Source organism: Periplaneta americana, chromosome 12 (genome assembly GCF_040183065.1).
Source record: "Periplaneta americana isolate PAMFEO1 chromosome 12, P.americana_PAMFEO1_priV1, whole genome shotgun sequence".
Taxonomy (NCBI): domain Eukaryota; kingdom Metazoa; phylum Arthropoda; class Insecta; order Blattodea; family Blattidae; genus Periplaneta; species Periplaneta americana.
In genome coordinates, this window is record NC_091128.1 from 43,143,341 (window position 1) to 43,165,926 (window position 22,586).

General features: G+C 38.0%; 1 protein-coding gene across 4 annotated transcripts in view; it reads left to right on the forward strand.

The window, feature by feature from the left end:
* The window catches only part of gro (TLE family member transcriptional corepressor groucho), a 676,251-nt gene that overhangs the window by 331,999 nt on the left and 321,666 nt on the right, over positions 1 to 22,586 (forward strand). For all 4 annotated transcript variants that reach the window (XM_069841169.1, XM_069841170.1, XM_069841171.1 and 1 more), the window contains exon 2: positions 3,653 to 3,750. In XM_069841169.1, the coding sequence (XP_069697270.1) occupies positions 3,653 to 3,750 (98 nt within the window). The remainder of the gene's footprint in view (positions 1 to 3,652; positions 3,751 to 22,586) is intronic.

The window sequence follows — 22,586 nt, forward strand, 5'->3', positions numbered from 1 at the left end:
AATGTTTTAATCAGCGTCGACATTCAGTATGGGCCAAATATGGGCGACACATTTTTCTATTAGAGAGAGGCTTCAGGCTTCTTTTGCATGCCTTAGATTTGCGACGTGAGACAGAGCTTTACTTTCCTCCCGAGCAGGCCGTGCTAAGAAGTTTATAGCCCTTTAAAACCCATAGGTCTCCGTGAATTTGAACTCTCGACACTCGACTTAGGCCCAATTGTATAAAACTCCCTGACTAAAGATCAACTTTGTTCGAAGATCGGAAAGTGAACCGAGTTCATACACTTCTTCTATTGTATAAAACTTTTCTGCGATCAAATTACCTTTTTAGCACCCCATAGTGACAAAATTTAATCTTTCTTTGTTGAAAATGAGAGATCTAGCGACTTTCCAGTTACTTTTTGGCGACTTTCCGTACACTCTGTTGGAGACACTGGTTTGTTTTGTGCATTGTAAATAATGGCGGACAATAAGAAGAATGTTGACTGTTCTCCAAATTGTTATCATGTTATGGTGTTTGATACTGCTAAACGTAACAAAGCTTTATAAAACGACAATTTTCGTTTAGTAATACAGTTAATTGAAAATTAATGTATCTATCATATACATTAATAATAATTAATGGTTGTTATAAACATAGTATAATTATGGGTTATGTTATTTGATACTGCTGAACACGGTAAAGCCTTGTAAAATATAAGAATGTTTGTGTATTAAGGCAAGAAATCGAAAAATGTATATATAAATGTAACTACCATATGTATTAACATTAATAATAATGGTTATTCTTTTTGCACAATCTGCCACTCGTATATTTCAAACAGAAAAGAAATAACTGAACTTGGATTATCTAACTTAATCGGAGAAATTTCTTCAGTCAAAATTGACTTTAGTTTAAGACAAATTAATCTCAGATTAGACTTTATACAACACAAAATTCCAAGTTCAGCTAGAACAAGGATCAATTTAACCTATGATCTAAGATTAAATGGTTTATACAATCGGACCTTAAAAGGCTAGCGCGGTAGCCTGATAACCACCGAGGAGACTGGGGATTAGATTCAGTGTTCTTTAAATCCAGTGGTTCGAAAATTTATGTATCCATAAATTAAGTGGTCAAGAACTGTTGCCGGAATAATAACTACTGGGAATCGAACCACGGTGTGTATCGTGAAATACCTTTCGTGTAGTTCTACTGCAGCAAATGAGACAGATACCTGTATGTTTCTCTTCCCCCGCGTCTCTCTCTCTCTCTCTCTCTCTCTCTCTCTCTCTCTCTCTCTCTCTCTCTGTGCAGCATTGTGATTTAAGAATAAGTCAGTAGCATTTCAGCTACCACCCTGTGCAGTCGCACTCCTTCAGAGTGGTATCACCTTGCAGTGTTCCAGGTGGGTGCCCCGTCAACTGGTTCAGCCCCCGCCTCACCAGTATGGTTCATGTGTGATTCTATTGCAGATCAAGTTTTCGATTTGTTTGTGTCGTTGAACTCTGGACACCGTGAGAAGCGAGAACAGTCGCTGGGTTCCTTGAGTCGAAGGCAACTGCTCAAAGAGGGCCAGCCAGACTTGTTTGTGTACGAAAGAGGTAGGCGAAAGTTCTACATATAGGCCGTTCAAACAGATCTAGTATACATGCAATCCCCTAGGAAGCAGGGAACCTTCCTGTTGATTTTAAGCTCCGAAGACATCGCAGAGGTAATTCAGGGACGTAACGGTTACCAGATGACAGAACAGACCGAAATTCCATCGGAATGCTACTTTGACAACCCCGACTGCATTGAATATCCTTCGGATGCTAGCAGGGGTCGCCGCGAAGTGTCTCTATCGGATACCGGGACATACTGCATAGAGAATGTGTGAATTGTCTGTTGTTATGGCCAATTAACTAACAAGCTATCATCGCAGTTGTAAGTATGAGAGGTCCATGCATCAGGTTGCAACGTGCAGGCTCTGTATTCATAAGGAAGTGTGTGCCTCATCTGTTAGTTGTCTGATCCGGCAATAATTATCATCTCCACTCTGCATCATCGAAGTTCGTACGACTTACTCTTAAACCAGGTTTTCATCGTGATATGAAATGAATTAAGGTTACTACGGTCAAAAAGAAAGTTTGTGAAATTGCAGTAAAAAATTATATGCCAGACTTTCACTAAAATGAGCAAAGGTGGAATAGGAACCACTTCAGTTATTTTGTTTTGGCTTCCCGAATTCATTAACACTACAAATTCACTCACTGTAAAGGGGAATTTGGAGATATCACTTACCATTGAAATCTCGGAATTTAGGTGTAATTGGAGGCTTGGGTTTATTGTGTTTCGTGGAAATCATACCTTTTGTCTCCTTGTAATATTTAGGAACGCGGCTGAGTGAGAGTTTTAGAAATGTTAAGGGAGGGGAAAATTCGTGCAAAATATGAACATTTTACCAAAATATTGTGAAACGTGAAGTTTTTGGTTTTAATTGCATTCTTCACATCGTGAAACCCCTCGTTCCCATACGTCTTGCAGGAATAGTGTAGAATATGAAATTTTATATTTTGCTTGTCACTAATGGTAAATTTCGTAGCTTGTCTTCCTTCCGGAGAGAAGTAGGTCTAGGCTTAATGCGTTAGTTCCCGTGTTGTATATTAACGACGCGTAAAATACTCGTTGCAGGTCTAGTATGTCGGCTATTTCTCGTCTAATGCCGTATAACCTCACAGTTGAGTACGTTGTTAAATCATGTCGGTGGATGCTAGTGAATAGGGAAATAATGAAATGGGAACAGAAAGCGCTCAATATCGTCTTTGTGTGATACAATTTCCACTTGGTAAATCAAGTATATATTCTGGTATTCCCAAACAAGGGAGTCTGGAGGGGTTATTTACTTATATCAGTATAGTGTCGTGTTATCCTTGATTATTTTTAGACTTAAAAGTGACAATTTAGGCGCCTAAATAGGCTCTTAAACTATCCTCTTTAAGCTCTATAAAATATAAAATAGACTAATTATTTGCTAAATAATTGACATTAGTAATTATATTAGTTACCACATTTATTTAAAACGCAATTCTAGGAATAAAAAGAAATTTGCATAGTACCACCTACACATAACTTTTTATATTAACCGAGAATTTAAAGGTATTTGCTTTAGATGATTTAATTTTCGGCATCACGCAATACATGTTTGCCTACCAGTACCAAAGGACGAACTGGTGCGTAGCAGATGAGGAGATGTATTGTTTCTACTTCGATGAAAGTTGGAATTTTAGGATTGAATAAACTGTGGTCGCCTGCAGTTACTTCCATATTAAGTCGCAGATTGCTGGATTTTCCGATTTTGGGAAAAAAGGGTTGCTTTTATCTGTCTTGCAATGTAAGCAGTACAGGCTGTAAAGACAAACGGTATACAATTACGAAAAACAATCCAGAAACGATTAAAAACTTAAAGATAGCTACAAAATGTAATGGAAAAATAATTAAAAACTTAAAAATAGGCACTGAAGTTGAAATACGCATTTTTAGGCACTATAAAAGTATTTTATTTGGACATAGGTCCATTATAAACCTACATATTAAATCTCAAGTTTATAATGTATCTAGGGAAAAAGTAGGTTTTTGCCTAAATTCCGCTGTATTCTCTATGTAGTTAACGTTGAATCCCTTGTGTTGCAGGGGCCGCCGCCGCAACCCGGCCAGCTCAAGTTCACGGTGGCGGAGACCTGCGAGCGCATCAAGGAGGAGTTCAACTTCCTGCAGGCGCAGTACCACACGTGAGTATCGTGACAGAGGAAGTTAACGTTCGTGTCATGCAAGAATGTTCCTCATGTAAACAAAGGGGAGTGGCAGTATTCTTCCTCCCACCTCACGTACCTGCGTATTATCCGTTCTTGATTCTCCCCTGAATTCCTGTGACTAGATATCCTGTACAAGTAGCGTGGAATTTTCTGTATTGTATTGTCTATGGTTGAGTCTTTCTTGGATTCCTTTTCAATGGTGAACTTTACACGAAAACGTGGATCGTCCTTTCGTGCCACGATGCAGTTTAACTTATTGTATTATATTGTTTACTGTTACAGTGATGATCTTAAAGAGGAAACACGGATTTTTCTTTGATGAAACAGTACTACTCTTCCATTATCCATTATGATTTATGCCTTCATAATTGTAATGAACCAATTGACTCGGTTTCCTAAATTTGGGCCACTCATCCTGCGTATGGTCGTGGTTTCCCTAAGGCAGCCGTGGCGAAAATGTGACTCACGAGCGCATTGTGGCTTGCAATGATAGCTGTGCGTTTCTCTTGCTTCCTACCTTCCCCAATCCCACCTTCTCATTCACTGGAGTCAAACTCCGTTCCATTTGTATTTGTCGCTGATTTGCGAGAGACATATCGTCGCAATGTCTCTCTCTCGAAACCATCTACCTCTACAAAAACGAAAGTTTCAAGTAGGATGGGAGGACGCATTTCTTTGATGCCAATATGATGAGAATATTAAATGTATGATTTGTTCACAAGTATTGCGAGAAAAACGGTTGTATAACATAAAACGGCATTATACTACATGCTACTGATGAAACATTAAAAGGTTAAGTATTATTATTATTATTATTATTATTATTATTATTATTATTATTATTATTATTATTACTGTTACTATCTCTGTACGTCGATCCTTTTTCAGCAGATGTACGAATAATGCGGTAGGTCTTCTGTTTATACTCACTGATTTACAATGTAATGCTACAACGAAAGTTAGATGTAAGGACTTGACAAATGTTGAACTTTTCAAATCTTTGCCAAAAAATAAATATCCGAAGTTTCGTTTTTTCGCTTGCTCTGTTGAAGTCATGTTCGCTACAATTTACGTTTAGGAAAAATTATTTTCAACAATGAAAATAGTAAAAACCAAATTTAGATCACGACTGACAGGAAAATACCTTCGTGATCAACTACGACTGGCAGTAAGTGACATAATTCCTGATTTTGAAATTCTGTCGCAGAGACATTCTGAAGGCAGTTAATAGGTTGTGATATTTCTTTCTTCGTTACACGTACTAAACATTAGTTTGTAACCTTATACTGTATAAAATTATATTTAAGTGGTTGACGTAAGGAAAATGAAAATCCGTTAATAAGTCAGACAGTTGATTTACTTCCCCTTCGGGTGTCCGCCTCCCTCCATAGGTGCTCTGCAGGTTACACAGTGGCTCGGCGCACGATTGCATTTTCGCCATGGCTGTATTAAAGCCTCGGGAGAGCCTTTGTCGACGCTGTCCAATTCTTCCTTTCTATCGCAATCTACCATTGTCTTTTCCCTTCTTTGGCCGATAACTTTTACATTATTTCTTCGTCTCGACGTTCTTTCCTCCATCTTGACTTCCATAATATTTTGTGCGAGATCGTGCGTATTTGCTTGGTTTCCGCACAAAACCAACCCGCGGTAAGTCTACAATTCCACATTCAGTATTCCCAACCTAACACACATAACAATTTCCCTCTTCTTACCGCTTAAGTGACATACTGATTTTACTGCTTTAGGCTTTTAACATATTATTTTTAGAGACGTTCAATATAGTAATAATTATAAATTGGAAACTTACCACTGCAATTTCACCTAAATTGCACTGTTAATTATTGTTTTTAAATATTTGCAAAAATTAAGTAAACTCTACAACTCCACTAAAGTTACTGCATTTCGTGATGCATGTAACATTAAGGAAGCCGTTTGTTTTAAGTTCGCATTTATTTATTTATTTATTTATTTATTCTGGTGTAGTTAAGGCCATCAGGCCTTCTCTTCCACAACACCAGGAATACAACTGGGGGAAAAAAAGACAACAGACGTATATCACGGTCTGCTGGAGTATAGTAAACACAGAAAACATTTTAAAGCAACAATGTTGAAGATAGATATTTTTGTTTTCCAAAATTGGCGTCATTGAACAGAAACCAAGATGGAGATCTCATTGCAACTAATTAGAAATTTCTCTTTCAAGTATGTAATAAACGATCTTCGCACAAAATAATGTACGATACACGAGCAGTATGTTTTCTTTCAATTCTCGGAAATTAAAAAAGCTCAACTACGTTTCGCTTTTTCAAACTTTTCCTCGAACATGAAAACTTCAACATACCGCTCTTGTAACGCATATTACTATTTCACGATTCTTTCTTCATCCATTCGAAACACATGGCCCAACCGTTTTATAACTGCCTTGTCTCCAGTTCCTGCTCCGCCGGTTGTTGCCCAACTTCATCTAATATGCGCTCGTTGCGATCTGGTCTCTACAACGTCTTTGGTCTCTCCCGGTCTTGCTGGCTATTCTCGCCCATGCACTTCATTTCCAGTATATACTAGTTCAGATTTTCAAATGCTGTCGTTCACTATCTTCGGCTGGCAATGGAGACTTGGCAATGGTGATGCTCCTTATACAGAGAGAGGCAGCGAAAAGTTACCGCACTATGCAGGGGACGTCGAGGAACAGATTGCTCGACTCACCGGTCAGCTGTAGCAGCGCGATCGGGCCGAGGGTTCAGTTTCACTACATATGACAGTACTGTTAGTAGAAATTTATGAACGGTACTGTCGTACGATTTCTTCTTTAGGAGAATTGTCTCAACTAGAAATATCCGTTGTGCAATATTATACGTCACCATACTGATAGCGAACATAAATACATAGGTTGTAACTTTAATAATGGCAACTATTTATTTATTACGAATATACAAGTGATACATCTGTGGAACTTCTACAGTCCTTCAATGTAGTAACCATTGTTGTCTACAACTCGTTGCCAGCGATGTGGAAGTCGTAGCATCCCTGTAGCAGCTCCTGTTCTGTTGATGTTTCTGATGGAGCGCCCTACTGCCTGCAGAATATCGGGAACAGTCCGGAATCGAACGTCACGGAGTGGTTCCTTCGTCTTTGGGATTAAATCAAAGGGGCTTAAGTCCGGTGAATGTGGTGGATGGAAAAGCACTTCCACCCACAGCGACGGTACAAATCATCGTGCCGTGTGCGCCCTTGCGTTATCCTGCGTTAGGCGATTCTTTAGAATACGAAACATAGTCATATGAGATATTCCTATCTCCTGGGCTAACCCACGTACAGTCTGTCGTCGATCGTTGTCTAATAGCGCGGAAGCAGCTTGCACTTCCTCTTCACTAACACTCGGACGGCCCTGCCGAGCCATGTTTTTCTCTCGTTGAAGGCTCGAACCCACTTCGCCACAGTCCTGTATGGTAACGCCGTCTCTCCACATGCCTCAACAAGACCGTCATGACATTGTCGTGCTGTATAACCACGGGGAGAATGAATTTTCAGCCAAGATCGCTGACCCTACTTTGTAAATATGGCGAAACACAACCGCTTAGAGCTGTAACTAACAGGAGACCAACTTCAACTCTCCACAGCGCATGCGCTGTGAGTCGGACGGAAGAATCCTTTTGGGGGGGAGGAGGGCAGACACAGACTAACATGTGGTAAAAGTGACAACAATTAACTCTGTCTCGTTTCGCTTTTACAGCAGTGTTGCCACTATTTAAGTTACACCCCACGTAACACAAATAATGTTCAGTAATAAGTGTAGTAATGCAACACTACGTAATAACGTGCACTCAATAAACACTCCACTCGTCAACTAAACACACCGCACGCTTCCCGCTGTCCACGCACTACATCCCCACCACTCGGGAATTTTAAGCCTACCGTAATGAAACTGGACGCCCTCCCGCGCTGCTACAGCTGACCGGTGAGTCGAGCAATGGATTGCGGACAATCTGTTCCCCGACGTCCCCTGCATAGTTCGGGAACTTTTCGCTGCCTCTCTCGCTCTCTCTCTCTCTCTCTGTATATCTCCGACTGGCAGTGCGTACTTGGCTTTGGCGGTGCTTCTTTCCTCCCTCTGCTCGGCGACTGTCGTGGGATGCGGCGGTATTCGCTGTCTATGTTGTTGAGAGTGATTGTGCGCTGCTAGTTTAACTGCCCAACCATTTAACGTTCTTGCTATTTAACTGTTTTTTCGGCTTTTCCCTGAAAAATGTACTTAATTCCGTTAAGTAGGACGATGTGAGATAAGTGGGATTTAGGCTAGGAGCTTCAATAAATGCTAAGATAGTATCGAAGCCCTTTGAAGTACCTACGCGCACTCGTGTACCTCTTGCAGAGCGATCGGAGTTAAAAAAAATCATTGGGTATAAGGCGTCTTACCGGACTTCCTCTCTCTTTGTAATATAATTAAAATAAGTTATTTACGTCTTTTCTAACTTATATTTTATAAGAGAAGTAAATCTAAATACTGTGACTTGGGATTGCTTCAAATATAAACGGTTTATTTTGTTCATAAATTTAATAAACTTGTGGGCTATTAGTTTGTTGTATTTTAAATAACTGAATAGATGTAATAGATTCACTTCTGCTATTTTATATACGTTAGAAAATACCTAGTTACAAAACTCCGAACTCTCTATAGCTTGGCTGGCTGACTTTACGAGGGCAGCACCCGAAACGGGTCGGTACACATAAGCACACTTTGCCCCGTAATATACGGTATGTGATGATTGTCTAAGTCGGACAGCTGGTCTGGGTGGCATTCCTGAATCCGATGCTGACAGGTGGGCCATCCTGTATAAGGCAGGTCCTGCTTTGCGGGCGAATAACCTTAAGCCTCAGGATCCCGGAGCCCAAAGCCCTTCCCTAGCATCCGACGCTCTCAAGTGGGCCATCCTGCTTTAGCCCCTGATAGAGCAATGTCCATCCGCACACGAGTAGTCTGGTAAGCCCCAGGCAAAGGAGCCCCAAACTCATACTACCCCGAAGACTTCACCCAACCAATGCAGATGATAGGTGAAATGAGGGTCGTTGGTGTTGGTGGAATGATAGGGAAAAACGGGAGTATCCCGAGAAGATACCCCTGCAACTGCTTTTATGCCATAAATTCAATCACGACCTGGCCGGGTGTCCAATCCGGGTCATGTGGATGGAAGATCAGTGCGCTAGCGGTTGAGTTACAGGCTCGGCGCTCTATAGCTTACTCTTCCCTTTCTTCCTCATTGATTGATTGATTGATGGAACCTATAACTGTTACATTATTAATTGTTGATTGCTACCCATTCTGCCCTTACAGTGCTGATCGGATGCATGTAAATACTCCCTAATACCTCTTACTTTATACATTGCTGACTAACATCCTCTGTATTCCTCACATTGATGATCAGATACAAGAAACGTGCATTTTTCTTCCATGAAACGGTGCTACTACAACTGTTCAATTGCCAATTGTTGATTGATAATGTCTGTGTTCCTTATCTTGTTAAGCGGATATATGCAAATATTCATAACTCTTACGCTATCAGTTGTTTGTTGATGGTTCCTGTGTTCAATACATTGTTGATCGCATACATGCAAATATTCATAAATCCTACATTATCCAGTGTTGATTGGTAGCCACTGTAATTATGATCAGATACATGCAAATACTCATACCTGTTTCTTTTGCCATTGTTGATTGATAGGCCATGTCATCTGTATTCCAACGATGGCCAGATGCAGGGAAACATTCTCATTATTACAGTATGCATTGTTGATTGATATACTGTAGGCCTACATCGAATTCTTTACAATGATGATCAGATACATGCAAATACTCATACCTGCTTCATTTGCCATTGTAGATTGATAGGCCATGTCACCTGTATTCCAACGATGACCAGATGCAGGGAAACATACTCAATATTGCAGTATGCATTGTTGATTGATATAATGTACACCGAATTCTTTACAATGATGGTCAGATACATGCAAATTCTCATACCTGCTTCATTTGCCATTGTAGATTGATAGACGATGTCAGCTGTATTCCAACGATGACCAGATGCAGGGAAACATTCTCAGTATTACAATATGCATTGTTGATTGTTTTACTTTACACCGAATTCTTTACAATGATGATCAGATACATACAAATACTCATACCTGCTTCATTTGCCATTGTAGATTGATAGGCCATGTCATCTGTATTCCAGCGATGACCAGATGCAGGGAAACATTCTCAATATTGCAGTATGCATTGTTGATTGATATAATCTACACCGAATTCTTTACAATGATGATCAGATACATGCAAATACTCATACCTGCTTCATTTGCCATTGTAGATTGATAGGCCATGTCACCTGTATTCCAACGATGACCAGATGCAGGGAAACATTCTCAATATTGCAGTATGCATTGTTGATTGATATAATGTACACCGAATTCTTTACAATGATGATCAGATACATGCAAATACTCATACCTGCTTCATTTGTCATTGTAGATTGATAGGCCATGTCATCTGTATTCCAGCGATGACCAGATGCAGGGATACATTCTCAATATTACAGTATGCATTGTTGATTGTTATACTGTACACCGAATTCTTTACAATGATGATCAGATACATACAAATACTCATACCTGCTTCATTTGCCATTGTAGATTGATAGGCCATGTCATCTGTATTCCAGCGATGACCAGATGCAGGGATACATTCTCAATATTACAGTATGCATTGTTGATTGTTATACTGTACACCGAATTCTTTACAATGATGATCAGATACATACAAATACTCATACCTGCTTCATTTGCCATTGTAGATTGATAGGCCATGTCATCTGTATTCCAACGATGACCAGATGCAAGGAAACATTCTTGATCTTACAGTATGCATTGTTGAGTGATATACTGTACACTGAATTCTTTACAATGATGGTCAGATACATGCAAATACTCATACCTGTTTCATTTGCCATTGTAGATTGATAGGCTATGTCATCTGTATTCCAACGATGACCAGATGCAGGGGAACATTCTCAATCTTACAGTGTGCATTGTTGAGTGATATACTGTACACCGAATTCTTTACAATGTGATTGGATACAGGAAATAAGGATTTTTCTTTGATGAAACTGTTTAAATACTCATAATAATTTTAATTCACGTCCTCTATATTCTTATAATGGTTATGTTCGTCTTAGTCTAGTATGAAAGTCACATAATACGTCTTCGTTTCACCTCTCAGTTTGTAAATGCTTCATGTGCGGTCAGTATAAAAATGCAGTTAACACTCATTGGAACTATGCTGTGGGAATAGGCAATTTAGTGATTTAATCGACTTCTAAGACAGATTTATCGTACCTATTACTAGGAAGTGAGGCCGCTTTCTCTTGCTATGTCATGACCTCTCTTCACTGTCATCCATAATATGAAATAACGGATAGTGGTAGTAGTATTTTATTTAACGGTGTATTCAACTATGAGATTATTTAAATTCAACATAGCGCGGTTATGATGAAGATGACGACTTGGAGTTGATAATATCTGCGGCTGATCCACAAGCCACTGCAACGCGTGCTGCTTAAGGTAATTTCGTTATGTTTTAAACTATTTTTAGCTCTGACGGCGAGAGAATGTTACATTTTTCCGTGACAATTCCCAAGTTACCCCGCTGCCATTCCTATTCCGGAGAATGACGTAGTACTTGCTCGAAAACCGACAAGGTAATCGACCCAAGCGGATTTCGAACTCACGCCCGATCACATCTTAAAGTCTCGAGTCTAACTCACTACACATAGACCAGCGGTGACCAAAACTCGAATTGCAGTGATTACATGCGACAGACAGCCTATGAAGTAAGGAGACTGAGGAAAGGTACTTGGCATGAAAACTACAACCAGTGGTGGTTCCTGTACTAACATCTTGATCAATCCCGCGGATAAAAATCTTAAAATCTTAAGCTTTGCTGTATCGGTAATGTCACCGCTGTCATGAAGAGGCAGTGAATAATATACGATTTTTTTTTTATGACCTTCCGCTTGAATATAATCAGGAATTTTCTAAATTCTTCTCTCGATATTTGGTCGAGAAATTCATAGTTTTTCAAAATTAGAAACTACTTATGGACAAGTTTAATATACGATTTTTCTTGCTTTTTTTTTTTTTAACCTTCCGCTTGAATATAATCAGGAATTTTCTAAATTCTTCTCTCGATATTTGGTCGAGAAATTCATAGTTTTTCAAAATTAGAAACTACTTATGGACAAGTTATTTAAGCTATTTTAATCATTACTCTTTTGAGAAATTCTGTTCTGTTAAAAGGTTTTAGAGCACGAGATACTTTAAACTCCATTAGGTATCTGACTTTCTTACATTTATTTATGTTATCTTTCTCTTCCTGGCTATGATGTAAGACATGTCAATTCCTGGCGTTTAACAGTTCGTTGACACATAATATTGAATCAGTTTTTCTACAATATTATTACTAAATGAATAGCAAGTAGTTAACCCTCATCTAAAGATTAAGAAGATTAAAACTGAGATAAAATCTAATAATTTTATCCTTCTAGGGAGAAGATCTAAAAATATCAATATTCGTGCACGTACAGACGAATTATAGAAACACATACTTAGCCGTCAGTAGTAGCAGTAGCAGTAGCAGCAGCAGCAGCAGCAGCAGCAGTAGTAGTAAATTAATACAGTTATATGAACACTTTTTAATGATTGAATAAAATTAATAAATTCGGTTAAAAACCAGACATGTTTCGGAGGAATGCCCCTTAGTCAGTCTTCCTTAAGCTACGTTACGCGGTCGAACATCTGTACCAGCGTCGTGGTACTACCACTGAAGATGGAGGAGCATTCCTCCGAAACATGTCTGGTTTTTAACCGATTTTATTAATTTTATTCAATCATTAAAAAGTGTTCATATAACTGTATTAATTTACTTCTATTGTACATAACTATCCCGCTCATGAACACTGTTGTATCAGACCTAACTTATGTAATTTAATAATAAAAATAATAATAATATATTATTCAGCGTGGCAATTAATGTTTCTATATATACCCCTAATTGAACCGTTGAGCAAAGTAAACATATTACATTTTGTCCGACAGAACAACAAAGAAGTTCTCCTTCTCATTCTTTACGAAACAACTTCTTACTATTTGTAGAGACAGAGTTTGTAGAGTGACATGATACCGCCACTGCTTGCCTTTAGTGCGTGAATGAAACACACAGCAATGTACAGGAAACTCCTCGTACCCGCTTGAATGTCTGTGATTACACGATGTAATCACGACACCCGCTTTGGTCACCGCTGACCTAGAGCCTTGGAATTGATGATAACCACAAGTCCACGGAAGAGGAAATCAGTTAGAACATAAATAATATTTGTTTGTATGTAAAATTCATCATTCATCAAGCAGTCAGATGGGTAGTTATTTGTCGATGGGTGCTTATCGTATACTTAGTTATTTTAACGAGATGTTAAAATAAAAAGCAGTTTTTAATTTGACTTTCGTCAATCGGAATAATGACGAATGATGTTGATTCTCTCGTATGGCAAGATTCTTAAAACTGATTTCATAACTTTACAGATGCCTTGCGGCAGTTCTCAAATCCCAAGATACAGCGTTTAAGTACAGTAACGTTTTTACGTGTGCAATGACAGGACTGTAATTTATTTTTATGCGGCCCGACTCTATGAGCGTGGCTCATAGCTAGGAACCGGATTTTTATGTAATATCAAGATGTGAAATATATACATATTTATGTAAGAAAAATAAGCTGAATATGTACCAAAATATGTAAAATCATGAAAATATTTAGTATCAATATCTGGCAGGTATAGGATAGGTAAGACTCTCCATTTGTGATTTCATAGAGCACCCGACTTTTTTACCGAACACTTGACACATTACTATTTTTCCATCTGTAGTGAAAGCTTCGTCCATCGCAATCCATGATTTTATTTTTGTCGTTAGAGTTGAAGATACAGTGGCCATTTTAGTTAGTTAAAAGCAGTAGATAAACTCACTTGCACTTTATACTGTAGGTACTGAAACTGAGAACTGAGTGACATGAATGACACAAAAGAATTGCAAGCACTGTTTCGCTTTACTGGAATAGGAGAAAATAAGAGGAGATGCGGAACACATGCATTTTAGCTGCTCCCTGCAAGAAAAAAGTACCTACTGAAACCTCAAACTATACGCATTTACAAACTGTTGTTTGAAAAATGGCATTCCTGTCTCATTCAGAAGGGTAGGATTATTCCGGCCGAGAACCATATTTTCTAATTGCTCGGAAAATCTCATTTCCGTATAGGTCTACTAAATTTAAAATAAAGAGGTCAAACAATAACCTGAAAAGCTATTTATTTTAATCTTTCAACATCTTTCCAGTTTGTTCCTTTACTTCAGATTCTTTTCAAAAGTCGGCTACTTTATTGCGGTTCATGCCAGACTTGACACGGGTTTTCCCTGGAAGGATTAGGAAGAGGGTGTGTAAGGTTACAAATTGCATGGGAACGGCTTGTTAGATGTGTGCAGAACAATTATAGTTCGAGACAAATCATACCGTCCTCATCCCACGCCACCGCATGAAGTCAACGCTACTTTCTGAGTGATTTTTACAGTACAAGGTAGTTGTATGAGAAAGGTTGCCTTTTGTTGACTCATATTTAGAGTGGGCGGTATGGGGTGAGTGCCTCTATTACTTTCTATAATTAAGGACGTTATGTTTCGTCCCGAAATATATCTTTTCTTAGGTATGTAAAAAGGCTTTTTAAATCTGTGTATTTCAAATTGTAATCTTCCGCAGCAGAAGTTTTTTTTTTCCTCTTAGAGAAGTAAAAGTGAATAAAACCCCAAAATATGTAGATTTATGTAATACCAAGCCATAATATGTAGGTAATTTGGGGCAAATATGTAAAAATATGTAGTATCAAATTTTAATATATTAATGGTAATTACAAGATTCATTAAGATTTCTTATTTATATGCGTTTAGGTTGAAAGGAATATAACATGTAATTACATAAAAATCCGGTCCCTACTCATAGATGTCACCAGTGCCAGGAAGCCATAGCGCTTAGTTCGTCAGAGTCTATCCAGAGTAGGTATACATTGTATTCGTAATGAATGATGATGGGGAATTGTTGTATGTCACAGGGAAGATCCCTATGTTGTCTGTCTACGGGCTTGCATTCAGGATTCATCGGCCGGCGTTTGAACCCGTGCTCTCCTGCTTTTAAGGCTAGGGTGTTAGTACTGCGCACTGGGGCGGTGAGTACAGCGAGTTGCTGTTCAGTGTGTGAAAGGAGAAGACCTAAGAGTACCTCAAGCATCCTGTGTAATCCCAGATCATCATAGCATCAATTGCGGACAGATATATGCACACGCGATAATTTCCCAGGAAACCTGAGCTCTCGCAGGAGAAGGAAGGTATCGCGGCTCACTAATTGATAACCAGCAGTGAACTGTGGACTGAGACATTACAGTGGGAATGAAATCGATCAGCCACGACCGGAATTTCAAGTACCGCGACAAATAAACCGAGAAGCACTCAACTGTTTACGGCTGTACAGGTTATCAAAGCATTGCTTCTATGCGAACTGCTCTCCGAACCCACCGGGTTGTGTTATGAGGACCAAGTTCGTCAGGAACTAGAGCCGGTCGACACATTCTCGATATCGACGTTCACAGTCGTTTAATGTTCTGTGCAGTCGCAATGAGTGAACATAAAATACCTCGATGAGCTTTGTAATGGCCCGTATGACTTGTAGTATCAAGGGGCATGAGTTGCAGTCCCAAGGGAGTGATGAGTATTTATATTCATCTCATTGGAACTCGATGTGTGTCCATACCAACGAAGTGTCGGAAGAATATTGTTGTTGTCGTAAGTATAGAAACCAAAATAAAAGTCAGTAGGCAAAGAGTACCATCGATACGTCTTCGGAATATATAGCATAATTGTCGGTTTCGAAAAATAGCACTGATACTAGAATCGGAATCGATTCAAAGGAATGGAATCGATATGAGCATTACAGCCGATGTCGCAAGAATTGTATCAGTATCAGAATCGTCCGTTTCAAAAGAATAGTATCGATACCAAAATTTAAGCCGATATCGAAAGAAAAGTATCGATACTAACATTACAGCCGATGTCGGAAGAATAATATCGATACCAGGATCGTCGGTTTCGGAAGAATAGTATAGATACGGAAATTTGAATCGATATCGGAAGAATAGTATCGATACCGGAATTGAAACCGATATCGGAAGATGGTCTCAATATAGAATTGTCGGTTTTGGAAGAATAGTCTCAATAACAGAATCGAAGTCGTTTTTGGAAGAATGTTATCGATACCAAAATTGAAATCGATATCGGGAGGTTAGTTTCGATACCAGAATAGGAGTCGGTTCGGAAGAATACTATCGATACCAGAATTGCAGCCGACTTCGGAAGAATAGTATCGATACCAAAATTAAAGCCGATATCGTAAGAATAATCTCGATACCAGAATTAAAGCCGATATCGAAAGAATAGTGTTGATACTAGAATCGGAATGGATTGAAAGGAATGGATCGATACGAGAATTACAGCCGATGTCGCAAGAATTGTATCAGTACCAGAATCGTCTGTTTCAAAAGAATAGTATCGATACCAAAATTGAAGCCGATATCGAAAGAATAGTATCGATACTAAAATTACAGCCGATATCGAAAGAATAATATCGATATCAGGATCTCGGTTTCGGAAGAATAGGTATAGATACGAAAATTTGAATAGATATCGGAAGAATAGTATCGATACCAGAATTGAAACCGATATCGGAAGATGGTCTCAATATAGAATTGTCGGTTTTGGAAGAATATTATCGATACCAAAATTGAAATCGATATCGGAAGATTAGTTTCGATACCAGAATAGGAGTCAGTTCGGAAGAATACTATCGATACCAGAATTGCAGCCGATTTCGGAAGAATAGTAACGATACGAAAAATTGAAGCCGATATCGTAAGAATAGTCTCGATACCAGAATTAAAGCGGATATCGAAAGAATACTGTTGATACTAGAATTTCATCTGATATCAGAACACTATCGACACGAAAAATTGAAGCCGATATCGGAAGAAGAGTCTCGATAGGCCTACCAACATCGGAGGATGTTTTTGTTGGTGACCATGTTACCGAAGGAATTAAAGTTTACTACTACTACTACTGCTGCTGCTACTACTACTACTACTACTACTACTACTACTACTACTACTACTACTACTACTACTACTACTATTACAACTGCTGTCCCTCTTCGTAGCGCCATGGTCTAAGACAATCATGTCAATTGATGCCCGTACGCGCAAGTGCGCGCTTTAGAACTCAGGAGAGTCTGAGCGCTTTGCAGCGGAAAGGAAAGAGACAGACGAAAGCGGTGGTATATGCCGCTTGGTCGAGCTATATACAGGGATGGCCAGCACTGATTCAATGGATAAAGGGAAGAGAGCATATTAAAACTGTACCCAATGTTAATTTTTAGATTTGTCTTAGAAGTATAAGTCCATTATAGGATGTAAGTTTTAATTTTAATGATCATTTTTCACAAGTTTGTTTTTTTTTTATTCAAAAGGAATATTTTTTCAACTTTTTTTTATAGAAAAGTAAAATTTTCATATATGTTTGTTTAGTAGCCTTACAGGTACTGAAACAATGCTTTCGTAAATCTAATATATCGTAAATACGCATTACTGAAGATAGTGTATTGAAAATTTTGAAAATATTCGCGTGGAAAATGTTTGTAAGGAAATGAATAAAACAAAGCAACTACTGTTACATCATAAACAAAAGATATGTGCCCATGTGTTGTACAAATATCAGCTCTATAGCTTCAGCAGATTTCGAGAAAATAATTTAATATTCTGATGATAGGAAGTTGCTCACCAATATCACCTTAAAAGCGTAATGCGATAAGAGTTTTGTTATGTAATATTAGTTATAATCAAAACATATAGGTCTACCTAGGTAACTTTGCTTTGTACTGTAATATTGTTTTGATTAGTTTATTGATTACTTTTGTAAGGCTAAAGATATCATTGATATAAATTCCAACTTATCATGTCATACTCAATCTCTTTCTTTGGAATATCACTTTATTTATTTATTTATTTATTTATTTATTTATTATTTTGCTAATAAGTGTAACATAAAATATAATATATACAGAAAAACTTTAGCTCGCCCCTGAAAGAGTAGAACTCGTGCTCAGGGGCGGATTCCTGAATTGAAATTAATAATTATGCAATACAATTTGTCTTATGTCTACTGTGCAATTATATTATATAAATTTAAATTTACAATTTTTCAATTTTTATAAATTAATTTAGTACAGTATAGTTGTACTACTGTGGAATGTATATGAATATTCCTTTTTAACTCTTTATCATGTTATTAACGTTTAAAACACAACTGCAATATTAAGAAATTGGTATTAGTACTTTTTTTTCAGACAATATACGTAATATCAAACAGAAAGATGCCATATAAAAATAACGACATAAAATTCCACGTTCCGTTTGAAGTTTCTGCACCACTGTTTTTTAAATCCAACAGGCTGCTTATTCATATACATAACCTTTCCTCATTCCATACCTAGCGCTTGATGCCCGCGCACGACGTCAAGGTCAGAAAAATGCGCTTTCTTTGACATCACTGGTCTAAGACATTATGCGTAGGGTTCGAGTCCTCATAGAGAAGGAAATTTCTCATTTAATTTCAGTCATTGTATGTGAACGGTGTCCACACAGCATCGTGTGTATTTTGGGAGGGTTTCTAAAAGCAGATAATATATAACGTTTGGGGGTATCGTCTTTGTTATTAGATAATCGTTCACTTCTGCTGAGACATGTGGGCGGGATACCAGCTGCCGACTGGTCAGCCATGGCCCTGCATGAGCTGCCGCGCCACGGAGGGATGGATGGTGTTGAAAGCGTTCAGCCAACACGGTCTGTTGTGTAGTGGGCGTGGGAGGGAGAGGGAAGGCAGCTTCGAGTATTGAGGTCACACGAAAAGGAGGCGAGGAAACAAATCTTACACTCTGGCATCGGAACGAAATAAAATCATGAGCCAATAAACATGGGACACTGCAACTCGTATCGTTTGAACATTACAGGAGCTGCTCAGCGTCTGAAGCGTGATGACGTGTCGCGACCGATCAGATTATGCTGGTTCCGAAACCAATTATATACGGACTATGCCAGAATTACCCATGTGGATCCATAGTCTTATGGCAGTGTCACGTGTCACACTTATGCCTATAAACCCGCTGTATGAGAAAATATTGATGCAATTCTCGTGTTTTATTTATGTTCTTCACGCTGTGTTACGCTTTTCAGAACGCAATCATGAAAGATTCAGTGGTTATTAATCAATTTACAGAACCATAGAGTATATTTCAGATATTATATTGCATTATTGCAGCTGATGCTTTGATGACGCAGAACTATTTCTTTTCACTAGGCATTGGGGCATGAGCGGGGATAGAACGATTTCCGGGGGGGGGGGAGGCACAGTAGGATGATAGTCTATAACTTTTAAACTTTTTGCCTGTAGGCATGGACAAACTGAAGCCATTCTTTATTAAATCGACTCTCCTGAACACGAAAATGATAGTAAAAATGTCGTAACACGACACGTAATGTGTTTGTGTTATGAAGTGCAGTAGATTTCGCCCAAAAACACACAATCCTGTTCTGATTTATATGTAATACCGATATTAGCAGTAATGTAATTGTTTTATTTAGCGTTATAAGTAAGAGAAAACATAAATTTCACAGAAAGAAAAATAAAAACATAACGGACAGCTCTAAATGTTTTTGCCGATATCGAAAAAGTGGTCATAAATTCCCACTTTACGTAGCAGTTTTTTAAATAACTTATTAAACCTTAATGTAATTATATAAATTATTTTAAATTAGGACTAAAAAGATTATCGTCCAATGTTACTGGTGTGAAATATATTATTATTACTACTACTACTACTACTACTACTACTACTACTACTACTACTACTGCTGCTACTGCTACTGCTACTGCTACTGCTGCTTCATAATATTTCTAATAGAGGGGATATGAATTGAACGGATCACATCAACTGCTTGTTTATGCAAGTGACGTGAATATGTTAGAAGAAAATCCATTAACTATTAGGGATAACACGGGAATTTTACTTGAAGCAAATAACGAGATAGGTTTGGAAGTAAATCCCGAAAAGACAGAGTACGGATGATTATGTCTCATGACCAGAAAATAGTACGAAATGGAAATATAAAAATTGGAAATTTATCATTTGAAGAGGTCGAAAAATTCAAGTATCTTGGAGCATTAATGCCACTCGAGAGGAAATTAAACGCATAATAAATATGGGAACTGTCTACTATTATTTGATTGAGAAGCTTTTGTTATCTTGTCTGCTTTCAAAAAACAGAAAGTTAGAATTTATAAAACAGTTATATTTCCAGTTGTTCTGTATGGTTGTGAAAATTGGACTCTCACCTTGAGAGGAACAGAGGTTAAGGCTAGCAATATTTGTACATGAATATATACAACTGGCATAATCACCTTCATTTCACTCAGACGCTAGATAACTATTCCAGTTGATAAGTCGTAGTAAAATAAACCAATAAAAAATAGCAGAGATGTGAAAATATACATTGATGAAGTAGAAGTAGTGGTAATGATATTAGTAATTTTTAATCGCTTATTTCATGACACTGTATTAACTATCAGGTTGTGTAGCTTCTGTGGAATTGATCATAGTGGAGTGGTGTTTGGCGACATGACATTACCTGACGTTCGCATTATAGCTGGAGAAAGCCTCAGAAATAAACGCAGTCATGTAGTCGGTTCAAATCAAGTGACACAAGTACGTCTGAATTGTATAATGCACTGATCTTAGTTTTATATAATTATTATTCTTTCGATATGATCACCTCAAAAATAACATCCTCCGAGCGAGTCTGAAGTCTATTGCTGGCTGATTGTTTACAGTAGTCGCTTCAGATGGATTCCATAACCTGTTTTCAGGTAGATCTCCCGATTTTTATGCAAATCTTCCAGCTCTCATACTTGGAATTACGTCTTCGTTGGTTAATTATCGCCAGTCAAAGCGAATCATTTTGCTTCAGACTTTTGCTCTCCACAGTTTCATTTCCACAGACTTGAGTCGTAATTGGTTGGAACGCTTAGCTTGAGTGTCTGGTGTCAAGATTTTGCTCACTACAGGTTCAAAAAGAAGCTGTGCAGCGATGGAATTTTGTAACAAGCAAGCAAGTAGACGCAGGATCTCAAACATGGTACTTCAGGTGACGTTCCGTACATTCCGGCGAGACAAGTTGGTGAAGGGGTAATTACCTCTAGATTTATATCCACGAAATGCAGGCTCGTTTTTATATCGAGAGCAGAACAAGGGCTTTGTCAAAGCAAAACATTGGACTGTAAACACCGTGTTAAAATGGTTGAGAAATGCACATGAAAGGGAAACAGGATATCGTAAATTTAACATGTTTTTTTTTCTTTTTCTTTTTCTTTTTCTTTTAAACAGCGTAGGGAGAGCATCGAAATGATCGCGTAGGAGCATAAACAGATCTATCGTGACTACTGCAGAATTGTTAGCAACATACTGTATGCAAAGTAATTGCAGTCGTGAAGAAGATTTTGGATTTCGGAACTGTTTGAAGTTTATTTCTCCGACATACTTTTAGGATCTGTCTTCAGCTTCGTTGTAGCCTGTCACCATAGCGATGGAATATACGAGCTGACTCAGAAAGAGCGGTGAATATTTTGTGGGGTGGTAGTAAGGACTGTTCTGAGTTAAAAAGGTTCTTATAAACATATTTTCGATTTTCAGTGGGTATGGAGATACGGCTGTTTGAATGTTACGCATAACAAGCCTTATAAATAGTATGAGGAACGACAAATGACTACATACTATTGGCTATGTACGCATACAAAGGAGTAATAAAGTCGAAAGGTTATGCTACAAGATATAATTGTTTTTCACAATAATTGTAAATAATCAAAGTGTACAAACATGACAGTTGCATAGAAATTGGGCATGTTTTTGTTTATTTTATTTTGTTTAATGTATTCAGAAGTTTATATTTTATTTTTTGACTGTAATATATTTTGTGCGAGATCGTGCGTATTTGCTTGGTTTCCGCACAAAACCAATCCGCGGAAAGTGTAAAATTCCACGTTCAGTATTTCCAACCTAACACACATAACAATTTCCCTGTTTTTACCGCTTAAGTGACATATTGATTTTACTGCTTTAGGCTTTTAACATATTATTTTAGAGACGTTCAATATAGTAATAATTATAAATTGGAAACTTACCACTGCAATTTCACCTAAATTGCACAACTAATTATTGTCTTTAAATATTTGCAAACATTAAGTAAACTCTACAACTCCACTAAAGTTACTGCATTCGTGATGCAAGTAACATTAAGGAAGCCGTGAAAAAATCAACAAGACCGGCAAAATTAAACTTGCCGATGTTATTACTGCAATATGTTATATAAATAATATTGTTAAAATATTAAAATGGAAAATAAATCATTACATAATCTTACCGTTTGTTTTATGTTCGCATTTATAGACTGGGGGGGGGGGGGGAAGACAGACGTATATCACGGCCTGCTGGAGTATAGTAAACACAGAAAACATTTTAAAACAACAATGTTGAAGATAGATATTTTTGTTTTGCGAATTTGCCGTCATTG